We start from the raw sequence: 23,993 nt of genomic DNA, 5'->3' as shown, positions 1-23,993 counted from the left end.
CTGGAGGCTTTGTTCCTAAGATTATTTGATACTGATCAGAACCTCATAGGCCTGAGGGCTTAATGTCAAGAAAGTGGTCATGCAAGGGAGAAGGAAGTAGGTGGGTCAGGGTACTGGGTGTGGCCAGTGTGAATCAGCTGCTTCAGTATCCCCATCCCATTTGCCAAGGAATTTTCCTGGCGTCTTACTACAGGCAGTCCTCAGGTCACATTGGACTCGATGTACGTCGTCATGGTTACATTGCCATCTCCCATTTATTTTTTTTAAGAAAGTTCCGTTATTTCGACGTATGTACATATGTGCTTTATGTTTTTTATTATTTACCACAAGTAAAGGTCAGGAATTGTTATCTTTTAAATTTTTTTTACTGTTTCACTTCATTACTGCTGTGTATGTGCTCCATGTGAGTGACATAGGTGCTTACGTAGGTGGGTTCCGACTTAACGGCGGAAATCGCGTTATGTGGCACTGTACGAACCGCTCTCCAATGTAACCTGGGGACCTACTGTATTCTGCCTCATGAGGGCAGCAATATTACTACAGCTCTAAAGTAATATGGACAGATCTTTTCTTTTTAAGAAAGGATACTCTGCTAACTTGAGCATTAAGCCATCATTGGCTGGCACTCCACCTTTTGCCCACTTAATGCCTTTGTCGGCTAAAGCCAGCCCACTGGATTCAGAAGAGAAAGATCCCCAAGGTTAGGATTGGATCCAACACTGTTTCTAAAACTTTATAAGCTGAGCCATAAAGGAAGCTTGTGGAACACAAGTATGGATAGAGTTTTGATAAAATCTATGCTTGTGCATTTTTAACAGTACATTTTTTTTAAGTTTAATTTTTTTAGTGAAATCTTTGTTTTATTGAAATGTTTATTTGTAGATCATCATAAAACTATTAAAGATAAATAATGCTGCCCTAGCCGGTTTTGCTCAGTGAATAGAGCGTTGGCTTGTGGACTGAAGGGCTCTGGGTTCGATTCCAGTCAAGTGCATGTACCTCAGTTGCAGGCTCCCGGCCCTTGTCGGGGGCTTGTGGGAGGCAACCAATGGATGTGTCTCTCTCACATCAGTGTTTCTCTCTGTTTCTCCCTCTCCCTTCCACTCGCTCTAAAAATCAATAGAGAAAATATCATTGGGTGAGGATTGAAAAATAATAAATAAATCTCATTCCATCCGTGGCATTTATTGCAGAATTATATATTTTATTAGTTGCTAGCTTATACCAGTTTATATTGACTAACAGCTTATAACTTCAGAACTGGATTAGAAATAAAAGCATCAGCATTCAGTAAGCACAGAAAAGGTGGACATCTCTGCTATTTTCCCTTTAACGTTTATATGTTCACGTTTTAGAAAATAATGTTAAACATTTTCATAATGGAGAAATGGGTTGATACAGCAATAATATAACATTGCAGAAACTTTTAAAATGTCTATTCTGAAATTAAACTTGATTTTAAAACCCAAAAGAAAGTTTGATAGTGGCAATTTAAAAAATGATGAACCTATGGATTTCGTGTTGTCCTTTGTCTTATGTGCAAGTCCAGAAGATAATGAGGAAGTAAGCCAGTTTAATAACTAGACAGATTAGTCATGCTAACTTTTTTACTGGAGAATTGTTTAGGTTCATATATGAACAAATTGAAAGATGGTACAACCATAAATCATATGGACACAGAAAAATCATTGGGTGGCTTGAGAACTTGGCAGTAGTGGAGAGTCTAAACTGAAATCCTGACTGCAGGATTTGTAGGTCCTGTAGGCAGGCATGATGCTTTGAAATGCCTAAATAGCTTCAACATAGTTGGCTGGGAGCATGCCGGTCCTGCCGGTCCTCTGCACAGTGCCATACATCCAACCTTCATCTATAGCTTGAACATTTACTATAGCATCTCCATCCTTGAAGGACACCTCATCAGCATCAGCAGCCATGTAGTCGTACATGGCGCGGAAGATTTTCTATTTGTGAGGATGGAAAGAAAAGGGGTAAGATATGTTAGATTTGCAACAATTAACCCAAACTCTCAATTTTAACGTCTCCTATGACTTACTCCATAAACTTAAGTTGCCCAAAAGAGAATGTACAACCACCAACAATGAAGTAAAAAAGACAACTCACAAAATAGGAGAAAATATTTGCAAACCATATATCTGATAAGGGATTACTATTCAAAATATCTAAAGAACTATAGTTCAGTACCCTCCTCCCTTCCCCCCGCCACACACACAAAAGGTGGGGGCAAAGGATCTGAATTCTCCTAAAGAAGTATACATAGAACCAATAAGCTCATGAAAAGATGCACAACATCACGAGTCACCAGGGAATTGCAAATCAAAATAAGAATGAAATACCACCTCTCACACACCAAAATGGTGATGAGCAAAAAGACAGAAAGTAACAGGTGTTGGGGAAGATGTGGAGAAATTGAAACCTTCCTAAACTGCTGATGGGAATGTAAAATGTGCAGCCATTTTGGAAAACAGTTATAGGTGTTCTTCCCATGTTAAACAGAGTTCCCATATAATCCAGCAATTCTGCTCCTAGGGGTAGACCCAAGAGCAATAAAAACGTATGTCCATCCAATAACTTGTACACACTTATTCATTCACAGCAGCATTATTCATAACAACCAAAAAAAAATGAAAACAACTCATGCATGCCCACCAAGATGAATGAATTTTTTAAAAAGTGGTATTTCCATACAAATGGAATATTATTTGGCAATAAAAAGGAATGAAGTACTGATACAACATGGATGAACTTCAAAACATTAAGTAAAAGAAGCCAGTCACAAAGACCACTATTGTGTGATTTCATTTATATGAAATGTCAATATGTACATAGAGGCAAGTATATATGACAGAAAATACATTAGTGGATGCCTCACATTGGATAGAAGATGGAGGGAAAGACCCAGGATGGGGAGTGACTGCTGATGGATACAGGGTATTTTTTAGGGTGATGAAAAGGTTCTAAAATTGCATTGTGGTCATGTTGAACAACTCTGTAAATGAACTAAAATTCAATGGAATTGTACATTTCAAATGATGAACTTCATAGTACGTTAATAATGTACTATGGATATGTGTCCATGTGAAATATGTGGACTTGTTCATATGTGGACTTTTTTTCCCCCTTTGGAGGAGGTCAAACTTGTGTTTGGAGAAGAATTTGAAAAACCATAACAATACTGCAGGTATCTCTCACTTTGGGAATTTGGGATCATGCCAGTAGTATGCTGACTTATAATTACTTTATTTTAGGGCCCATTTTTGGGCTTTATCTTTTTAAAAAATTTTTCCCCGTCACCATTTATTCCCCCTATACTGTCTTCCACCTCCACCTTCCACGCTCCACCCTCCCTGGACTTTATCTTTTTCAAGAATCTATCCCCATGCTAAATCCATATTTAATTATGATAGCTTTGTTTTTCTTTAACATGGTTAAGTCCTTTCCTATTGTCACTTTCAGAATTCACTTGGTTATTCTTGCATCTTTACTCTTTCAAATAAATTTTAGGCTTAACATACAACATTTTAAAAATGCTTTTGGGATTTTGATTGCCTTGAATTTATGGATTTATTTTAGGAGATATGACATCCTTACAAGATTCCCTTCTGAAATATAATGGGTCTCAATACTTTTTAGATCTTCATTTACATCTTTTAGTAGATAGTTTTCTTCATACAAATATTCATTTCAATCCTAAATAATTATGTGTTTGTGCTATTATGAATAAGATCCAGGGTCTTAAATTGAGAGTTTTGAAGTAGTCTGGTGAATTGTGAACATGATTTGACTTAACTTTTCAATATATATATTAACAGGAGAGGTCTAAGATATGACATGTTCATATGTGTGATGTGCATACAGATATATATTCTTGAATAATGATACCAAATAGCAAATATCTTAGTTTAAGGTAGTGGGTGGGACCAAAGAGCCCAAACTAATCATTTGCTTTGTTTTTTTGTTTTGTTTTGTTTTAAATATCAGAATGCCTATCATTATTTTTGTACATATCAAAAAAGTAAGAATGATTTGAGTAAGTTCTTTATTATTTACTTACTCCAGCAGTAGATGGGTGAGATGGGATAGAGGATACCGTTGTCTGTTGGGTGGCAACTGAAGATGATCGTTGTTGTGGGAGCTCTGTGGTTTTTGCATGTTTGTAAGCTGAAAGGAAGGAAGAAATAGTTTATAAGAAGAAGATATAGCCAGATATCATTAAATCTATGTTTAGCTGCTGAACAGTGCTGGCTTTCCCCATAATTTAAAAATAATAATTTCCAAGAAAGGAGAAATGAAACATCTAACTCATGTGCCCCCTCCACAATTCTAGTCTTTTCTCATTAGAAGAAAGAATCCAGCCCTAGCCTGTTTGGCTCGGTGGATAGAGCATCAGACTGCAGACTGAAAGGTCCCGGGTTTGATTCTGGTCAAGGTCTTATGCCCAGGTTGCAGGCTCACAGCCAATCAATGATTCTCTCTCATCATTGATGTTTCTATCTCTCCCTCTCTGTTCCTTTGTCAATTAAAATATTTTTTTAAAAAAGAAGAAGAAGAAGAAGAAGAAGGAGAAAGAATCCAGATTTATTTATTTATTTATTACTCAAAGCTTCTGTTATAGTAATTGCCAGTGAGCTGGCCGACCTGCTGAGTCAGCGCCCCCTCCATCCCACCCCCTCCCCTTGTACCTGTTGAGGTTGCAGAGAAGAAGATGCCGCCATTGCTGTAGGTGGACAGGTGGTGGTCTGCCCCTTCTGAGTGCTCAGACTTCTCCTCGCCGCCACTGACGCTCAGAGCACTGGCTGATCGCGACTGTTCCCGGCTCCGGCGCTGAGCTTGGGCTGGGGAGGTGAGATTTTGGGGAGGATCAGAGGTGAAACGTTGTTGGCAGGAATCCCCGGCAGTATTTGAATCTCCGTGGCTTTTTGTTTGTTTGTTACCAAGCACGGTCTGAAGTAGCTTTCCATGGATGAAACCCCCAAAGCACTGATGACATATTGTGCCGTCCTCATTTTCCAGAGAACAGTTTAATTACCAAAAGGCGGGTGATAGGGAAGTGGCACAGCCAGGCTGGCCACCCCAGAGCGGCCCTGGGACTGCTCCTTCCCGCCATGCAGCCCATTTTCCTGCCTCACCAAGATGAACACACGGTCATATTCACACTCACACTCCGACCTCGCCTTCTCCAGAAAGTCCTCCCTAACTTCCAAGTCAGGGTAGATGCCTTTTCTCTGTGTTCCCATGACCTGTGTGCAGACCTTTCAAACTACTGTCAGGGAGTAACCACTGGTTTACTCGTCTCTCTTCATCAGGAAACTAGAGTGTAGATCCTTTGAGGACGGGCACTACCTGTTATTTGACTTTTTAACATGAACAGAAGGCATAAAGGCATGCGTGTGACCTCTTTAATGGAATGACTAATCTTTGACATAAGACAGTTCAGAAAGTTGCTAAAGATCAAATCCATTCTCTCTTCCCTTTGCCTATGTATTGTTTTCATTATTTCTCTCAGAAAGACTTACACTGAGGGAGACTTACACTGAGGCAGTGAAACTTGACTAGACATGAGTTTGGCCCACTTGTCAAGGAGTTTTTATGCTGAATGGGCAAGTCGGGTAACTGAAAACCCTTGAGGAAAGGAACTTCAGAAAGTCATTGACTCTAGCCCACTAAATGGTGACATTTTTGCTGTGATCCTTTTGTGGCATAACGTACCGTTAATCATGTGTAAGCTGCGGGATTGAATGTTGTCTTCTGCTGGGTCATAGTCAAAAACTGAGCCAGGATTAGTACGCCAGACACGTAAACCTGAAAGCAAGATGAAGGGTCAGAGCAGATGTTCTTGGACTCTCTCAAAGACTTAGAGAGCTAGGTACGAACTTAATCATAGGAGGATGGATTGAGCTTAGGCTCTCGTCGTGTCTCCTCCTCAGAGGAGATCAAAGCATAAAGAAGAGAGGTCAGGCTTGCAAGTCATGAAATAATAGAGGTTTTCTTTCACACCTAATGAAACACAAATTGAGGTCCTTTATCCTTTGCCCCCCTATAGATAATTCACTTCTGTTCCTCTGCCCTCTTAGCTTCAAGTCGATTTCCCACTGTGGCTCAATCACCTGTAATAGTCTCCTGATCCTGGTCATTCCGTTTTTGTTCCATTTGCACCACTTTCCTCTGAATCCCTCTGTAGTTAATGTCACTGAAGTCCTGTGTGTTCTTCTTCACTCGTTCAGTGATAGGGTCTGTCACCACCGGTGTGAAGCAACCCTTGTGCTTCTCAAAGTCTTCATGATATTTCACCTGAAATGTCATGAATTCGTTTTGTGAAAACATGAGGGTGGATCATTTCCTTTGCCCCGTGTGCCCCCCAGTCCTAGAGAGTTCCCGACTCACTGTTGAGATGTGGCGTTGGGTCTCTCTCACTCGTCTCATCTCCGGGGTGTCCAAGACATAGGCAGCTTTGCCTTGTATTTGTTTCCGGAAGCTATCGGAATAAAGAACCTGCCGGAGGAGAAAAAACGAATGAGCACAGGCCCATGGTACTGTCCTCACTCTGAAGCCTCAAACCTCTCCAACAGGTGGGGGTGGAAGGAGCTGGGAGGGAAGCTTGAGTCCGAAAGGACCCAGCAAGACCCATGGATAACATGGAGCAGGTTAGCGTGAGGATGGGTGGGCAGGGCTCGCATCCGGGAGGATCTGTTTTGACTTTGAAAATGTAACTTCCATTTTCAAAGGAGAAGAGGCACAGTATAATTTTGAAGGGAAAAGGAAGGAAGTGTTCTCTTGAACTTGCTGGGAACTGTAGCCCCAGTGTATCAGATGGTATTTGGTGCTAAATGTGCTACTGACATTTGAAAGAACTATCCTTCAAAACAAGTCCTCGGGGTTTTTTTGTAGGTTTATGTCAAGATTTTATAAACCCATATGCAAATACAGAAATCAAAGTCCTCCAGACACAAAAAACCCAAAACATCAAAACAAGAGAAGGCATCCATTTCAGAGTATTACCTGTTTCCTAGGATACCTTAAAAGGAAAGGAAAGCTGAAGACTGGAGGTGTTAGGAAGTCAATTTGTTACAGGTGGTTATGCAAAACTACCTCAGAGGAAAGGAAAAGGGGCAGAAAACGTTGGCAATTAACTTGTTATGTCTTAGCATGATCATTTGGAATTTAAAAGCACAGTTGTGTTAATTTTAGTGTAAATTTTCAGTGGAATAAGAAAGTGCACATTTTTATGAAGTTAAAATGTTATTGTCCAAGTTGTTGCATTCCCTTTTTTTTTTTTTTTTTTTGTAATCCTAGAAAATACCGAGCTAATGTTTTCTTGGTTGCGCTTAGCTCTCTCCATCTCTGGAGTAACAGGTGTCGGAGTTGCTTTTCTCATGTTTTCTTTGTACAACACCTAGAGGAGTCAAGAGAGTATCCAGACATCAGAGAGCAGAAAACCATTTCTGAAAACCATCAGCTAGCTGGTGTTATGGCTCAATTATATCACACTCGATGAGAAACACCTCAGGAAGATAAAGCCATTAAAATGTTATTGTATAAAGCACAAGGTGACGTTTGGGCTGGAGGGGTTGGTTTGTTGTTTTTAAGCAGGTAAAGAAGAATTTTAATGGATAAACAAAAGTTTGGGGAAAACAGTGAGATAAATTAGTGGTATAACCATCTTTGCCAGGCTTGTTAAAAAGTGTAGCAATTTCTTTTCTCCTCTCTGAAATACCGAGCTAAAGTTTTCTTGGTTGCGTTTGACTCTTTCCATCTCAGGAGTAAAGGGTGTCGGGGTCGCTTTGCCCAGGTTGTCTTTGTATAACACCTGTGAGATACAAAGTTGGACCCGAAAGTCACTAGGCGGCAATCTTCAGGCTATTAACTATAATGCAATTTGGGTGAGAAAACCCCATGTTTAATCTATTATTATTAGTGAGGATAGCTCTCAAGAGGAAAGCTTAAAGCCAGTTAATGGCCATTCTAAGTGTAGTATGACATTTAGAGAAGGTTCTAGAAAACTGGCATGTGGTTTGCTTTTAACCTGGGATGGAGTTAGGAGCAGGCCAAATGGCAGGGGTTACTTTGCAAAAATAAAAGCACTTTCTCAAGACAATACCGAGCTAATGTTCTCTTGATTGCGTTTGACTCTCTGCATCTCTGGAGTGACAGGGGTTGGGGTGGCTTTCCCCATATTTTCTTTGTACAAGACCTACATGTGTCCAATGGATCCACAAAGGCAAAAAGAAGAAGAAAAGAATTACAGTCACCAAAAGTTTAAACAGAACAGGTAACTCGTTAGGAGGCTCAGGGTGCCAAACCATGTGGGCAGTGAGGTTAGACGGAAAGGAATACGCTTCCAGGGTAGGGCCCTACGCTGACATCCGTGCAGCCTGCAAGACAGACTCAGCGTGCGCCCCCTGCACCCTGCCCTGGTCTGTGAATTCCAGCACCTGATAGGCCATCTAAACAGCACTTAGGGGCTTGGGCTTGAAGGCCACTGGGAAGGGCGAGGCTGCTCCGCAGTGGGGAACCCCACCTTTTTGCAGCACTTAAACTCATATAGACACCTCAGTACAACCCTGGGTCCTTAAACAAGCAAAGGCCCTCTCCTCTCTTTTCTCCTTGCTGTCATTGTGTTGTGCCTCTTGCTTCAGTTTACTACAACATCCAACTTCTCAGCAATGATGTCACTATATGGTAAGTCAATTAAATACATGGTAACACATCATGACAAATCCTCAACCTCGATGTCTCCCCTCCCCTTGGGGACACGGGTGGTTTTGGAAATGCTGCTCTAGAGGAAGACTTCTGTTAAGGTGGTGGTTCTCAAAGGGGGGTCCCTGGGCAGCAAGGTCAGCAGCATCTGAGAACTTGCTAGAAAGGCACGTTTTCTGGCCCCACACCAGAGACAAGAAACAGTGGGGGCAGGACCCAGCAGTCTGGTTTAACAAACCCTCCAGGTGATTCTGGCGCACAGCTATTGGAGAAACCTGTAGACTGTGCTCACGTGGAAGCCACAGTGTCCTTCATTACGTAAGCTAGAGTCACCCCGACACAAACCCCAGCCCCGGTCATTTATCAACATACGGAATATTGCAGAGCACAGGATTACAGGAAATGGCTTACTAAGTTAGCAGTTAAAGGTCATGAAAAAGACAAATAGAACTAAAATTGGTAAAACAAAAAACAGTTCTAGTGACACTTGCCTTTTTAAGTTAATTAATAACCATTTGCCAAAACCACTACTGAATATTCATTTGTCACTATTTCTGAAGGAGAGGATGGGGATTATATTTCCCAAGGTCTCTTTGTCTAAATCTGACAAGGTAGATGAGAACCTAAAGTCACAGGCACAAGAACATACAAAAAACCCACAACTCGACTATGCCGCCTCCCCAGTTTCACAAATACAGAAAACAAAGAGACCTTGGAGGTAGTGAATAGAGAGTAAGTTTGGGGAGAGATGAGCAAAACAATATTTTATTGGAAAATCCATTACTTCCTGATATTAGAATTTTAAATTGTGGATTAAAGCAATCTTGTTATTATGGGGTTAAGGCTAAGGTAGCCCTATAGGGCAAAAGGATAAATGTGACCAAGAAATTCACAAAATGTAAGTTGTCTTTAAAAAGGAGGATTAATGTGCATTATTTTAAATCACTTTTAAGTAGTAGTTTTTTCTCTTCTTGCCAAAGTACCGTGCTAATATTTTCTTGATTGTGTTTGACTCTCTCCATCTCTGGAGTGACAGGTAAAGGGGTTCCCTTGCCCATGTTTTCTTTGTATAACACCTGTGTGATGAGAAAGCATCCAGAAAACAACCATAAGGAACATTTCGTTTGTTGTGAGATTTTAAGGGTGAGATCAACTTCCTTGTTACCAAGTTACACAATAGTCTAAGAAGCCAGGAGTTACACACGGACAAGGCGCCACACGCTACTTTAATGGCAGCCATTCTTGGGATCGGAAAACACTCGCTAGGACGCCAAGGACCTCAGCCGCAGTGGGTAAGGCTGTCGGAGTTACCCATGTTATTTTTTTATTTCTATGAGCACAGTACCTCCTAAACAATCACATAGGGATTTAAAATGGTTAAAACTCAGTTTTGTTGTTATCCAAGCAAACGAAAAGGTAAGGTGGTTTTATAAACATGTATATTTTAAAATACCAAGTGGCAGAGAAATCAGGATTAACTGCAATTTAAGAAATCGAGTTGACAGTAGTATAGAAATGCAAGCGTTGTACGTATGTCCTTTTGCTAAGTGAGGTATATTAGAAGCAAAGGAAGGGAAGTGGGTTTCAGAAAATAATAAATGTTTAGTATCAATTTAATTATGAGGTTAAATGGCATCTTCTTTCCCCTTTCTGTCCGAAATACCGAGCTAATGTTTTCTTGATTGTGTTTGACTCTCTGCATCTCAGGGGTGATGGAGATTGGAATTCCTGTCCCCACGTTTTCTTTGTATAGCACCTGTATGGTAAGAAAGCATCCAGAACAAGAAGAGCAATCAACCACTTGGCCCCTCTGTGGAGCAGCGGGGAGCAAAAGGAAGAAAGTGAGTTAGAGGAAGGGAAATCCCACAAGCTTCTAGATCCAACCTGTGTGAGCCGAGACATCTTTAAAGCGAGGGAATGCAGGAAAGAGCAGTGAACGCTAGGACATAGGAAAGGAACGTTTTATAATTGCTGTTGTTTGAACTAAGCTCTGCAGCGATGAGCGACGGAGAGCAGAGGGAATGATTAGCCCTTCTCAGCTTGTTAGGAGGAGGGAGAAAATTAAAAGGGCAAGAGACTGAGAACCAAGGAAGTTATTCTTGATTTGGAAATGTTATTAACAAAACACATAAGGATATTTGGGTTTTATAAACATTGCAAATATGAAGATTCGTACACACACATCTTCTTTTGTTGACTTTCAAAAGAAGTCCAAGTATTTAATTTTTAGCTTGGGTGAACATATTGGGAAAAATTAATCCTTTTAAAGGCAAATGTAGAGTAATGACAAAATGCAAAAACAAACAAACAAAAACATAAAACAAACAAACAAACAAAAACACCTTGAAAAAAATCTGTACAAATACCAGTAGGGACAGAGGTTAGAATAGGAAATGAGGCCAACAGTCTGATTGGTGCAGAATAGATGTTTGTGAGCTTCTGTTCAAATCAAATCGGCAAAGCGGGATAAATGTGGGTGCTTAGACATTGAGAATGTTATGCTTTTAAAAGCTGGACTGTAATACCGAACACTTTTTTAAAAAGTCAAATGAGTACATTAATGTTTAACCAAAATGGGGAAACGAATTCATAGGAAATGGTAGCATTAAGTTGCGAATAAGACGTGTCAAAGTTTTTATTGGGATAAGTTGATTAGATTTTAAAATATAGCCATTAATATTTTAAAAATGTTTTAAACATAGTTAAGGGATTTTTTTTTTCCTTTTAAATACCGAACTAAAGTTTTCTTGATTGTGTTTGACTCTCTCCATCTCTGGAGTAATGGGAATCGGGGTCCCCTTCCCGAGGTTCTCTTTATACAACACCTGCATGACACAAGAAAGCACCAGAAAAACAAGAGCAGTCAGCACAGCCCTTCCCTCTCTGTCTTGCAGGGAACCTAGTACGAGACTGTGACATCAGACGGGAAAGACAACTTCCCCAAGTCAGCCTGTCTTTTCAAGCACAGATCTGGAGGACAACATGCACCATGGATCCATAGCTAAAGGGCCAGTGTGTTCGATATTCAGCATTTAGCCTAACTCATATATTCAATGTTTGTTTTCTGTATCAAGAAATAAAGAAAAAGATACAAATGCTAATTTCATAAGAGCACTAAAATGCTTAGTGTACAATAGGAAGATTATCTTTCAATTAGATTGGCAAATATTTATTTTTCCTATACAGAATATCTTACAGAAGAACAGATATTTAAAACCCCAGGCCAAACCTATGCAATACAGTGAAATTGGTCTTTGCTAAGTAACTTCCAATTGTGGAGGTGGTCCAGTCTACAAGTCAAGGTTTTAATAAATACACAGCACTGCTTATTTTCCATGGTGTCATAAAGGTTCTATGCACCACTGGGCACTCTGCCTAAATGCAACTCGTGTAATAATTAACACAAAGGGTTACTTAGAAAAGCACCTGTATGATAAGATCCTCTCCAGGATCATCGGAATCACCAAGATCTTAAACAGATATAAATAATAATATACTTACTCTAATATAGAAGAAAATAATCTTGAAAAATTAATGCAAACCTTTGCAAAAGAAGGAATAAGAATAATATGCCCACAAGGAAAACAGTGATGGTAACATTCCAAAAGTAGTATTAGTTGACATTGAAAACTTAAACGAAATCAAAAGATTGTTAGTGAATAGTAATTAAAAACAAAGAAAAACAAAACAAAAATACACTGGGACTAATAAGAGCGATCACTTTATAAGTTATATAAATGTCTAATCACTATATTGTATACCTGAAACTAATACAGGTATACTGTATGTCAACTATAATGTAAAAGTTAAAAAATATTATTTAAAAAAGACAATGGGACCAAAGAAAGTTACTGATCTAATTATGTGAAAGAATCAAACATTGAGAAAATAGTTAAAAAATTAAAAACCATTTTGGAGCCCCGTCCATATGGCTCAGTAGTTGAGCGTCAACCTATGAACCAGGAAGTCACAGTTCAATTCCCTGTCAGGGTATATGCCAGGGTTGTGGGCTCGGCCTCCAATTATTGATCAGGAGGCAGCTGATCAATAATTCTTTCTCATAATAGATGTTTCTATCTTTCTCTCCATCTCCCTTCCTCTCTGAAATCAATAAAAACATTAAAAAACCACACACAAAAAAAACACATTTTGGATCAAACCTTCTCCCACCCACCCCCCCCCCCCCCGCCAAATTCAGCTACATTTTCCTAATAACATTTGATTAGATCTGATTCAGATTTTAGATTTGAATCTAAGATCCTTTTATAGAAGTCTCACAGACCATTTGAGGACTGTAGAGGTTTTCAGCAATAATAATAGTACAAGAGAAAATAACATTAAAGATAAGCTTATGGTCTGATTTGTGTGTTAAAAACAAATCAGAAGGTTTGGATTTCTATTCATGGAATGGCTTGTTTAGAACAAGTATCAAGATGAGATTACTTTGGGTCCTGATACTGAGCCATTTCCTTTCTCGGTACTGCTGCTGCCCCAGACAGGACCTATGCCAAGGTAACCCCTGTTCCAAGCAAGAGCCATTATTTTTACACAGGGCCTCATCCTGTGTCTTTTCTTGTGATGCTAATCCAGAAATATTGAATAAAAAGAGTTCCAAGTAAATAATAACGACAGTGTTTGGGGGTTTTTTGGACATCAATTACCTTCAAAAGTCCCAGTAATAACATAACAGGGGAAAAGATAAGGAAAGGAACCAATTAAAAGTTTTAAGGGACTAGTATGAAAAGCATAAAATGTTAGAATCAAATGCTGGTTAAAGAAGGATTCAGTTGATGAGATTTAGAAAGAGAATTTGTTAAATTGAGAATTTCAAAGGGACTCATAATAAGTTTGGATTTATAGAAAGTTAATTATTATTTTTTAAATATGGAGTTAAAGGAGCTTTCTGCCAAATACCGAGCTAAAGTTTTCTTGATTGCGTTTGACTCTCTCCATCTCAGGAGTGACAGGTATGGGGGTCCCCTTGTTCAAATTCTCTTTGTACAAAATCTGTGTGCACAAAAGCAACAACCAAATCAGCCTGGAGCCATCATTTAGGTAGACATAACCTTTGAAATAGTCTCTAAAAAGTACTTTTGTTTGTTTTCATAATTATGTAAAATAGGCCTAAATAACTTTAGGAAATAGAACTAGAGGCCACCTTTGGACATTTGGTCAAACAGCACAATGTCTGTCTCTAAGCAGCATTAACACAGACCCAGCTGCCAGGAGGCAGGCCGGAGTCCTTACACAGGCCTTCTCTCCAGGACAGAGGACTGGACCTTATCAAACAGCATTCAAGTTAATGGAAATTAATATCTATAATGAGCTGTTGGTAACTCTAAATTAGGGAACGAGAGATAATAGATTTGGAGAATAAAATAAATATTAAAAGCTAAATAAATAGTAGCTTTCAATGATTCTGAAGCTATGCCAAAGGAAAGCTCAGTTATATCTTGCATGGTATACAAAATCAGCTAACTCAAGGAAACTTGTATTTCTGAGTTACTAAAAATTGCTGCATTGTCTTTTGAATGAAAATGTTTAAGAATCACATTTTTAAAAGAAAAACTGCAACCACAAAATATACATCAAACAGAGCCAGAATAAATACCACTAAAATTCTAATTAACATTGACCTTTTAAAGGGATGTTAGATTTTACTTTTGACATGTGCCACACCAGTTAGAAACACCTATTGTTATTCAAGGACGATCTGAGGAAGGAAATACTGAGTATTACAGAAGTTTAAGGAAAGTGATCAATACTATGTTTTAGGGAAAAGAGTTAAAATTTCACACCAGAACTAAAGTAAATACTAAATTAGATTTAGATGAAAAACTGAATATTTGGTATCATTATTTTTATATAAATTTAGTAATTTTATAGGCAGAAAAATCAGATGTTTGTAACGTGTTAAAATATTATTTTAAATAAGAGTTAAGGGATTTTATTTTTGTCCCCTAAGAAATACCGAGCTAACGTTCTCTTGATTGCGTTTGACTCTCTCCATCTCTGGAGTGATAGGTGTTGGGGTTCCTGTCCCCAAATTTTCTTTGTACAAAACCTGTGAGATACAAAAAAGTACCCAGAAGACATTCAAAACAAGCATAAGGATTAAGGAAGGGAGAAATTTAAAACAGGAGTATGGGAGGGGGGAGTATTTTAGTGAATAATATTTAGTAGGATAGTGCTTTTACTTCACCATTTTAATGATTTCTACAGTGCTAATTCTCAGAATAAAGAAGTACAATGGAAAGCACTGAGTTTAAGATATGAGTATAATGAGGAATTGTGTGTTAATTTTACTTACAGAATTTCACATCTAAGTACTCACACTTGTCAGTGGTTAAAGTACCATCAGAAAAGGGAGTCACTTCGTGTGAGTCCCGATGGTTTGGGTCAGGTAATAATACGCACACGCACACACACAGACACAAATACACACAGAACCGTTGTTAAGATGTTACTCTTTTAAAAAAGGATGATGGGTTATTCTGGTAATTTTTAAAAAATGGGAAATAGAGTTTCTTATTTGATATATTTATAAATACCGAGCTAAAGTTCTCTTGATTGCGTTTGACTCTCTCAATCTCTGGAGTGACAGAGGTTGGAATGCCTGTTCCCAAGTTTTCTTTGTACATAACCTGTAGGAGATAATTAGAATACCCAGAAAGGTAAAATGACCGTGAATCCTTTGTATTACAGCTACACGTGTGCTATTTGGTGGAAACTCATAAAAACAGTCTTGCTTTCAAATATGACACCCAAGGAATAAGGAGAAGAAATTCTACAAGTATTTACATTTTATCTTGAAAGTAGTAATTTTACTACTTTAAAAACTGTGCACTAAATTGCACATTTTGTATAGTCAACACTTAATAGATTCTTAAAATGCACTAAATAGTAGCCATACTTTCAGCAATGAGAAAAATCTCTCCATTTTGTAACATCTTATATTAGTACCTTTCATATAGCAGGTCCACGAAAAATCTATTTTACTTAATAAATAGGTTGCTTGGTTTAAAAATTTCTAATTGCACGATACTGTAATCCTTCAGGGTCATTGAGAATTTTCTGTTTGTTTTGCATTTTCTACTGCACACTCCTAGCTGGCCCCTAGTCTGTAGGTACCCTTAATGTGAGGAGACTGAAGGCATTCATTTTTTCAGGAAGAGCACCTTCCTGAAAAAGGTGATTGTCGAATCACTTAAACTGGTGTTTTGCTAGCAGGTAAGTCCCTATTTGTTATGGTTATATCAGAGGACTGGACACTGTCATGAAGAGTGAGGAGCTTCCTGAACCTCTAGCTACCTTTCCTCTGAATGCTAAGAATTTTCAGCCTAAAGGAATGAATGAACGCTTCTCAAATGGATGGATGCTACAATGTACTAGCACCTGGTGTGAGAGCAACATGAAAAATCTAGGGGTCTGTGTCACGGATGAGTTCCTAAAATCACTGACCAACTGGTGTTGATATCTTTGTTTTGCTAGGAAACTTTCAGGGATCTTAAAAGTCCACCATGTTGGTACAGCATTTTGTTTCTTTACCCAGCAAGGCAGTATAACTGACCATGGACAGCAGAACAAAATAACCAGAGAAAGGCAGGAATTTGCGTGAAAAGTGACAAAGAAACTATGGGCTAGTGTTCTTGGATGAGTGGACACAAAACTCTAAGTGAAGGTGGAACCATCAGGAAGCCAGAGTGTAGGCAGGGAGTGAAAGGGAATGACATCTAAATAATATGAACGCCATGCAAGAGAAAGATCAAGTGTCTTCTAGTGGCAACTAAATGAGACGTCAGCCCTCCAGGCCCCAGAAGAATCTCTACACCTTTTATTGGCCATAAACTATTTCCCAAACTTCACACAGTCTCTTGCTAGTAGCCAGCAATTGTTTGGAATCTGCTTATGGATGAGAAAGTGTATGAATGTGTGTGCACCTGAAATTCCTGGTAGAGAACAGGCTGAACATATAATATACCCTTGTGGGAAGATGACAGCTAGCCCCTTAAACACTCTGCATTTACAAGGAGAGAGCAGAGGACACAGGGCAAGAAATCTTGAAAGGAGGGGAGAAAGCTGCAGAGACTTCGAAGTCTACCTTGGGTCCTCTGGACAGTGGAGAATGTCCTGGTATAGACACACATGCACACACACATATATATGTATGTTACTTCTATGTTTATATGTATACGCTTTTGGTTAACTAACTTGAGATCGTCCAATAACCGTAGTGCTACTGTTGGCACATTCACTTTAGAAATTGCAGGTGTGATGATTCATCAAGAAGCCAAGTCCCTCCTGCTCGCTGACTATGTGAAGACAGGGATTTCTTATCTACTCTTACAAATTGCAGTGCTCCTCTCATGGCTGAGGGAGAGTTCACACCATCCCCAAGGCATGGGGAGCCCTTGGGAGAAGGGAGAAGGGGTGAGATGGAGCTAGGGAGCGATCGGGAGGGGACTGGTTGCACAAACCCATGCGGAGTAAGCATATGGGCCACTACCGAGCTAATGTGCTTCTGCGTCTCCTTGACACGTTTCACTTCCGGCAGGTCAGAGATCGGGGTTCCTTGTCCAATTGCTTCCTTGTACTTCACCTGCAGATATGATAGGGGTGGCATGTGAGGTGTGGTTAGCAGTCCCGCAATTTTTAAAATCGCAAGTAAATAGCAGGAGTTCTCCACTTAGCTCGAATGGGGCCACATTCTGAACTGGGTCAGAGGAGAGCAAAGCCAAGGGCAAGGACACTTGGCCGCTCTCCTGTCTCATTAGGGGGTGGGGTAGGGGTGGGGCTCCGGGTTAAATCTTTGACTCTAACTTATTTTGTTTTCTGACAAGTGACAGAGTCTCTCCTTAACCAAACTTTGGTCAGACTCCTCTCAGTCTTCTTCCTAACTAGACCTTGACTGTTGGACTTCAGCCTCCATCTTTGCATCGTCCAATTTTAGCAAAAATCCTGCTAAAATTAGCATCTCCCACCCTGGCTACCTGATCCCCCTGGATATCTGACCAAATTCCTCGCCCCACCCTCCCACAGGGGCAGCCTGATCACCCACCCGCCTCCAGCAAGGGCGTGGCGAGTGGGTTTAGTTAGCCACAAGCCTCCTGACCCCAGAATCTGGGGCCCAGATGTTTTCTCTGAGTAATTTTCCACCCACTGGTCCTTTCCCTGCCCACCCCAGCGTCCAGCTATAAATTCTCACTTTTCCTTGTTGTTTTTGAAATAGAGTCCAGTTCTATACCGAGATCTCTTTCCCCTACAGTGGAGTGGTCCTGAATAAAATCTGTTTTTTCACCATGTTACTGTCCAGCCCTGGTTTGCTCTGACGGGCCTCTCCGTTTTCCATATCTAACCTCCACTCACAAAAACCGCCCGGTGCTGCACTGACTCTGAGGCGACCCTAACTGATTTGAGCAACTTAAGCTCCTGGTGACAAGGGTTTTGAGTGCAGCTCAAACATCTGTGTAAATGATCAAAAGGAGGCAGAAAATATCAAAGGTGAGTCCACGGCGTCCTTACCGAGCTAATGTGGTCCTGTGTTTGCTTCACTCTCATCATCTCAGGGGTCTTTCCAATCGCTGTTCCTGGTGAGGGATCCTCTTTATATAAAACCTGGGCATTCGGAATCGGGACAGTGTTACACAGAGGAAAGGGAAACCCGGCAGTTACTGGAGAGAGTCTAAGAAACTTGGTTTCCGTGAAATCAAAAGACAGTAGAGATAGTTCTTAGGCCTGAGTACCTGACGTCTTCCACGTCGGCATCAGTAACTCCCACATGCAATAATGGGTCACTTTCCAGATTTTGAGGTTTCTTTTAAGATTATCATACCGTATTAATACGGAATGAGGAAAACCAGAAAATATTGACTAAAAAACAACAACACTCGAGCTTATATGAAATACAAAATCCATGAAAGAAATGTGAAGTTGGTTGGTTATTTGGGGGGAGGGATAAGAAAAGAAATCACCAATGGAATACTGAGCTGCTGTAAACAGGAAGGAACTCCTACCATTTGCAAGAGCATGGATGGACCTGGAGAGCATTATGCTAAGCGAAATAAGTCAGCCATAGAAAGATAAATATCACATGATCTCACTCATTTGTGGAATATAATGAACAACATAAACTGCTGAACAAAAACAGATCCAGAGACAGAGAAGCATCCATCAGACCGTCAAACCTCAGAGGGAAGGTAGGGGAGGGTGAGGGTAAGGGGTGGAGATCAACCAAAGGACGTGTATGCATGCATATAAGGATAACCAAAGGACACAGACACTTAGGGGGCTGAGGGCATGAGCTGGGGGATGGGAGGGTTATAGGGGACAAGGACACATATGTAATACCTTAATCAATAAAGAATAAAAAAAAATCACAATGTCCAAAAGAACTCCATCCTCCTGGAGCAAGACAACAGAGGTTACTGCTGTGGGATTTAAAAAATTTAAAGAGCCCTAGCTGGTTTGGCTCAGTGGATAGAGCATTAGCCTGAAGCCTGAAGGGTCCCAGGTTTGATTCCGAGTTGTGGCTCAATTCCCCAGTGTGGGGTGTGTAGAAGGCAGCCAATCAATGATTCTCTCTCATAATTCATGTTTCTATCTTTCTCCCTCTCTCCCTTCCTCTCTGAAATAAATAAAAATATATTTTAAAAAATTTACAGAAAGAAAGGTTACTTTGTTAGCAGATTTAAATTGTTATGCAAATGATCTGTGGAATGATGGTTTTACAACAAAGTATGGAGAATGTTAACAAGTAACTGCTGGTATTAACTGGGGGAGGTTAGATGTTAATTGTCAGGCTACTATATTTTTAAAGAGTATGGAATTATTAGATTAGCATTGAATAGAAAATAAAGAGTAAATATACCGAGCTGAAATTCTTTTGATTTTCTTTCACACGCAGTATTTCTGGGGTGTCTTGAACAACTGTAATTTTTCCTTTGCTGTTTTTAAGGTCACACTGGTATTGGAGCTATAAAGAAAGAGTAAACATTTTGTTAAGATTTCAGCATTGTTTTATATATCTTTTTTTTTTATTGCTTAAAGTATTACAAAGGGTATTACATATGTATCCATTTTATCCCCCCGCCCTAGACAGTCCCCTAGCCTCCCCTATCACCCAGTGTCTTATGTCCATTGGTTATGCTTATATGCATGCATACAAGTCCTTTAGTTGATCTCTTACCCCCCTACCTCCTGCCCCCCAACCCTCCCCGGCCTTCCCGCTGCAGTTTGACAATCTGTTTGAGGCAGCTCTGCCTCTGTATCTATTATTGTTCAAAAGTTTATAATGGTCTCTATTGTCCATGAATGAGTGAGATCATGTGGTATTTTTCCTTTATTGACTGGCTTATTTCACTTAGCATAATGCTCTCCAGTTCCATCCATGACGTTGCAAATGGTAAGAGTTCCTTCCTTTTTACAGCAGCATAGTATTCCATCGTGTACATGTACCACAGTTTTCTAATCCATTCATCTACTGATGGGCACTTAGGCTGTTTCCAGATCTTAGCTATGGTGAATTGTGCTGCTATGAACATAGGGGTGCATATATCCTTTCTGATTGGTGTTTCTGGTTTCTTGGGATATATTCCTAGAAGTGGGATCACAGGGTCAAATGGGAGTTCCATTTTCAGTTTTTTAAGGAAACTCCATACTGTCTTCCATAGTGGCTGCTCCAGTCTGCATTCCCACCAGCAGTGCACAAGTGTTCCTTTTTCTCCACATCCTCTCCAGCACTTGTCGTTTGTTGATTTGTTGATGATAGTGTTTTATATATCTTTAATTGTCCTATATTGTGTGAAGGAAGTTAAAATCCTGTGTTTAAAAAAATGTCTATGCCACAATAATCACCGTCTGATAGCCAAATGGAAATTCTTTAATAAAAATTTATGGAGAGACTAATTTTTAAAAACCTTAAAACTTGTAACATGTCAAATTAGGGTTTGTTTGGTTTTTTTAAATGTATATCTTACCTGGATTTAACTGTGAAATCTCACAGATGTTGCCACTAATAAAAAACGATGATAGTTCATATTCAGTGACAGGAAATCACCAACAAAGCGACAGATGGGTCTGTCATGCTTTGATTGGGCTTGAAGCATGAGGTGAGTGGAGAGGAGAGGGTGGGAGTTGTGGGACTGCTCCATGCCCGACTGCTGGGGTGATGCCCACCTGTGTGTGCCCAGGGGCAGCCTCCTTGCCCTGCCTCAACCCATGGGGTGTGCTGTAGATCCAGTAAAAACTTACAAGGCTGAAGTTCTTTTGGTTCTCCCGCACTCTCTGCATCTCCGGGGTGTCTAACACTGTTTCATAGGAGGACATGCTCTTCTCTGCATCTTCCTTGTACTTTTTCTGGGAATAGATTTAAAAAATCAGGACGGTGAACACCACAGGGAGATGGTCCAGTGAGACCTAAAATAGCTCAGCAGATGGGAAGTCCTTCCCTGACTGCTCAAGGAGGTTAGGAGTCACAGAGCAGGGCTTGCTCCGTGAGTAGCTCCGGCCTTTTCTTCCCTGGGGGACCAAGCCCAGGGATTAAGTAGGACCCACTGACAGGCAGAGCTGGCAGAGAAAGGCGCTTGTTGGCTGGCCCATAGGAGGGAGGTGATCGTGTGCGGCTCCTGGCAGGGAGACGGGGATGCCTACAGTGAACTGGATGGAGCCGGGCTGTTCGACAGCAGGTGGAGAAAAGCAGGGGATTAAGAGGCTCCTGAAAGCCGGCCTTAGTTGGTGAGAAGGACATTTTCACTGGCCAAGGACTGCGCTGAGCCAGCCTTCACTTTCCTTGGGCTCTCCCACCACGCCCCGCCTCGCTGGTGGGAGTGACTGCCCACAGGGGCTGGTCTGCCCCAGACATGCAGGCAGCCATCCCCCACTCTGCTCATCACCTCCAGCTCAAAAACACGGAACACTTACTCTGCCTTAGAGTCTGGTTTTCCTTTATCGCTTGTCACCAAGTCCTTCTACTTTCCTCTCTAGCTTGTTTATCTCTACGTTCTGACACTTTTTTGAGAAGTATGGATGTGCAGGGCTGAGGCAAGAAACTGGCTACTTTTGTAAGGGGGTAAAACTAACCTTTCTATATATCTTTATTTAAATTGTATTATACAGGGTGAGGCAAATGTAGCTTTACTGTTGTGAGTACATGAAACAATTTATTCTTGTATTATTATTTATTAATTATTGTATTATTTTCCATATAAACAACTGTAAACCTACTTTTGGCCCACCCTGTATACAAATTACATTTGTAAGTGTTGAAAAATTTAATATAAGAGATTTTTGTTGTTTAAGTGGTGGAATTTTTTTTGTTAATTCTCACCCGAGGATATTTTTCCATTGATTTTTAGAGATAGTGGAAGGGGTGGGGGAGAGATACAGAGAGAGAAACATCAATGCAAGAGAGACACATCAATTGGTTGCCTCCTGCATGCGCCCTGACCAGGGCCCGGGCTGGGGAGAAGCCTGCAACCTAGAATCGAACCTGGGACCCCTCTGTCCACAGGCCAATGCTCCATCCACTGAGCCAAACCAGCTAGGGTTAAGATAAGAGATTTTGACTTGGAGTTTGTTCATCTAACAGGAAGCCAGTTAGAGCGGACATTTCTGAAAGGAAAGGGCAGGTCACCAGGACCAGATGTTTTCCCTCAGGATAAAATCACTGGAATGACCCTTCTTAGTTATGCAAATGTAAGGCAAAGGGTTCTCTCTGTCCTGGGAAAAGGGAAGAACCAGGCCTCCTTTTCTTCAGCAAAAGCTGTTTTACCTGGTTTTTTGCAGAGCTCCTGCTAGTCCCTAAAAGGAGCCTTCCGTTTGCACTGGGAATTCAGGGGCATTCTGAGAGGAGGGAGTCCCAGAATTTGTGGGTCAGCTTACAACGCTTGCATGAACACTCCTCCCCACTACCCCCAATGTGAAGTTTATAAGTTATGAACTATGTCCTCCCCAGTGGGAACCAGAGCAGTTTTGAGGAAAGCACCAGTCCATCACGCAGGGGCAAATTCTGATCTGAGCCGGGAAGGAAGTGACCTGCTGGTCATACTTTTAGGCTTTGGGGAACTAGCCCAGGAAAGGCCTAGGAAAGCACACAAGAGCAGGGTAAGCGAATGAACCGCTCCCTGGAACATGTGCACATGCTGAGGTCGTCTTTGAGGGCTAACACAGTCAAAAGGCAGAGGTTATTGGCTGGTAAGCCTCTCACAGCCCTAAGAATGTTGACCTCCCTGGCTCCCGCCACGAACACAACATGGTAGTTTGAGACCCACATAATTTTGCTACTCAAATTCTTCCCCACTCCCACCTCTAAAATAAAAGGTTCAGTTCTCCCGTTTGAATAGATCTGCTTCCTAATTAACCCACTCTCTGGAAATAACTATATTTTTCATATCTAATTTATGATATAAAATTATATGTTGCTAAAAAATGTTTAAATTCATGATTCTTCCAACTTGATTGTCATTAAGTTGACCATCTATGAAAATTAAAAACAAACAAATAAATATACAAAACAGATTTCCAGGGTCTACATCAGACTTACTAGCTTCAAAATTCCAGTTGGAACTGGGAAAATCTACCTTCCAGGTGTTTATAAAGCATAGCCAGGTCAGGTAATTATTGCTTTAGAACTCACTGATCAGAAGACAGCAAACATTGTAATCCGGGCTACTCAAATAAATGGCAGAGTCCCAATATAATTGGCAGATTCCCAATATCAGGGAAGATTAAAACAAATGAGGGTACGTCTGGTGTACGAAGGACATCCCACATTTCTTCATCTCTCTATTTGTAAGACGATGGAGAGTTATCCACCATGGGAGGAATCAGGGTTAGCATTGATGACATAATCTTAATCTCATTAAAGAAATTGGTAATCCAAATGTAGACTGTTAAACTTTGTTTCTTCAGTTCTTCTAAGAGTTCTTCAGTAACTTAAGATACTCTCATTTAATTAGATGCAAAAATCTAAACTTTGATCCAAACTTGCATCATAGATAACTCCTATCTCTTTTATTGGGCAAGATTGTGATTTGAAAGGACCTCCTTACAAATAAATGCAAAGATTTTATACTTCATGATTGGGGTCAATGAGTGATATCCTGATGAATGTCCTTACCTGGCTTGAAAGGTTTTTGACTTGTTGGGCATGAATGATCTCAGGTGTATCAACCACAGAAGTGAAATTGGCTTTTTCCATTTCTGCTGAATGCTTGTACTTAATCTGCAAAAGAATACCCAACAATTGAGTAAATGTTTACAATGTGCACAACACTTGTTGG

At 40.4% G+C, this 23,993-nt stretch overlaps 1 protein-coding gene across 36 annotated transcripts in view; it reads right to left on the bottom strand.

Moving 5' to 3' along the window:
- Window positions 1–1,183: 1,183 nt before the first annotated feature.
- Window positions 1,184–23,993, bottom strand: part of NEB (nebulin) — a 192,582-nt gene continuing 169,772 nt past the window's right edge. For 9 of the 36 annotated variants that reach the window (XM_059704463.1, XM_059704461.1, XM_059704470.1 and 6 more), the window contains 20 exons: window positions 23,831–23,935; window positions 20,965–21,069; window positions 19,583–19,687; window positions 18,238–18,330; window positions 17,222–17,314; window positions 15,267–15,359; window positions 14,687–14,779; window positions 13,630–13,722; window positions 11,448–11,540; window positions 10,379–10,471; window positions 9,699–9,791; window positions 8,117–8,209; window positions 7,733–7,825; window positions 7,319–7,411; window positions 6,403–6,510; window positions 6,126–6,309; window positions 5,728–5,820; window positions 4,701–4,853; window positions 4,073–4,179; window positions 1,184–1,961 (listed from right to left, as the gene is read on the bottom strand). In XM_059704463.1, coding sequence (XP_059560446.1) covers window positions 1,788–1,961; window positions 4,073–4,179; window positions 4,701–4,853; window positions 5,728–5,820; window positions 6,126–6,309; window positions 6,403–6,510; window positions 7,319–7,411; window positions 7,733–7,825; window positions 8,117–8,209; window positions 9,699–9,791; window positions 10,379–10,471; window positions 11,448–11,540; window positions 13,630–13,722; window positions 14,687–14,779; window positions 15,267–15,359; window positions 17,222–17,314; window positions 18,238–18,330; window positions 19,583–19,687; window positions 20,965–21,069; window positions 23,831–23,935 — 2,157 coding nt within the window. In that variant the 3' untranslated portion in view covers window positions 1,184–1,787. The remainder of the gene's footprint in view (window positions 1,962–4,072; window positions 4,180–4,700; window positions 4,854–5,727; window positions 5,821–6,125; window positions 6,310–6,402; window positions 6,511–7,318; window positions 7,412–7,732; window positions 7,826–8,116; window positions 8,210–9,698; window positions 9,792–10,378; window positions 10,472–11,447; window positions 11,541–13,629; window positions 13,723–14,686; window positions 14,780–15,266; window positions 15,360–17,221; window positions 17,315–18,237; window positions 18,331–19,582; window positions 19,688–20,964; window positions 21,070–23,830; window positions 23,936–23,993) is intronic. The other 27 variants (XM_059704498.1, XM_059704464.1, XM_059704468.1 and 24 more) reach the window with 26 other exon arrangements.

The sequence above is a fragment of the Myotis daubentonii genome, chromosome 7 (genome assembly GCF_963259705.1).
Source record: "Myotis daubentonii chromosome 7, mMyoDau2.1, whole genome shotgun sequence".
Taxonomy (NCBI): Eukaryota; Metazoa; Chordata; class Mammalia; order Chiroptera; family Vespertilionidae; genus Myotis; species Myotis daubentonii.
Note: the sequence above shows the minus strand (reverse complement) of the source record. Positions and strands in the feature narration are given on the sequence as shown.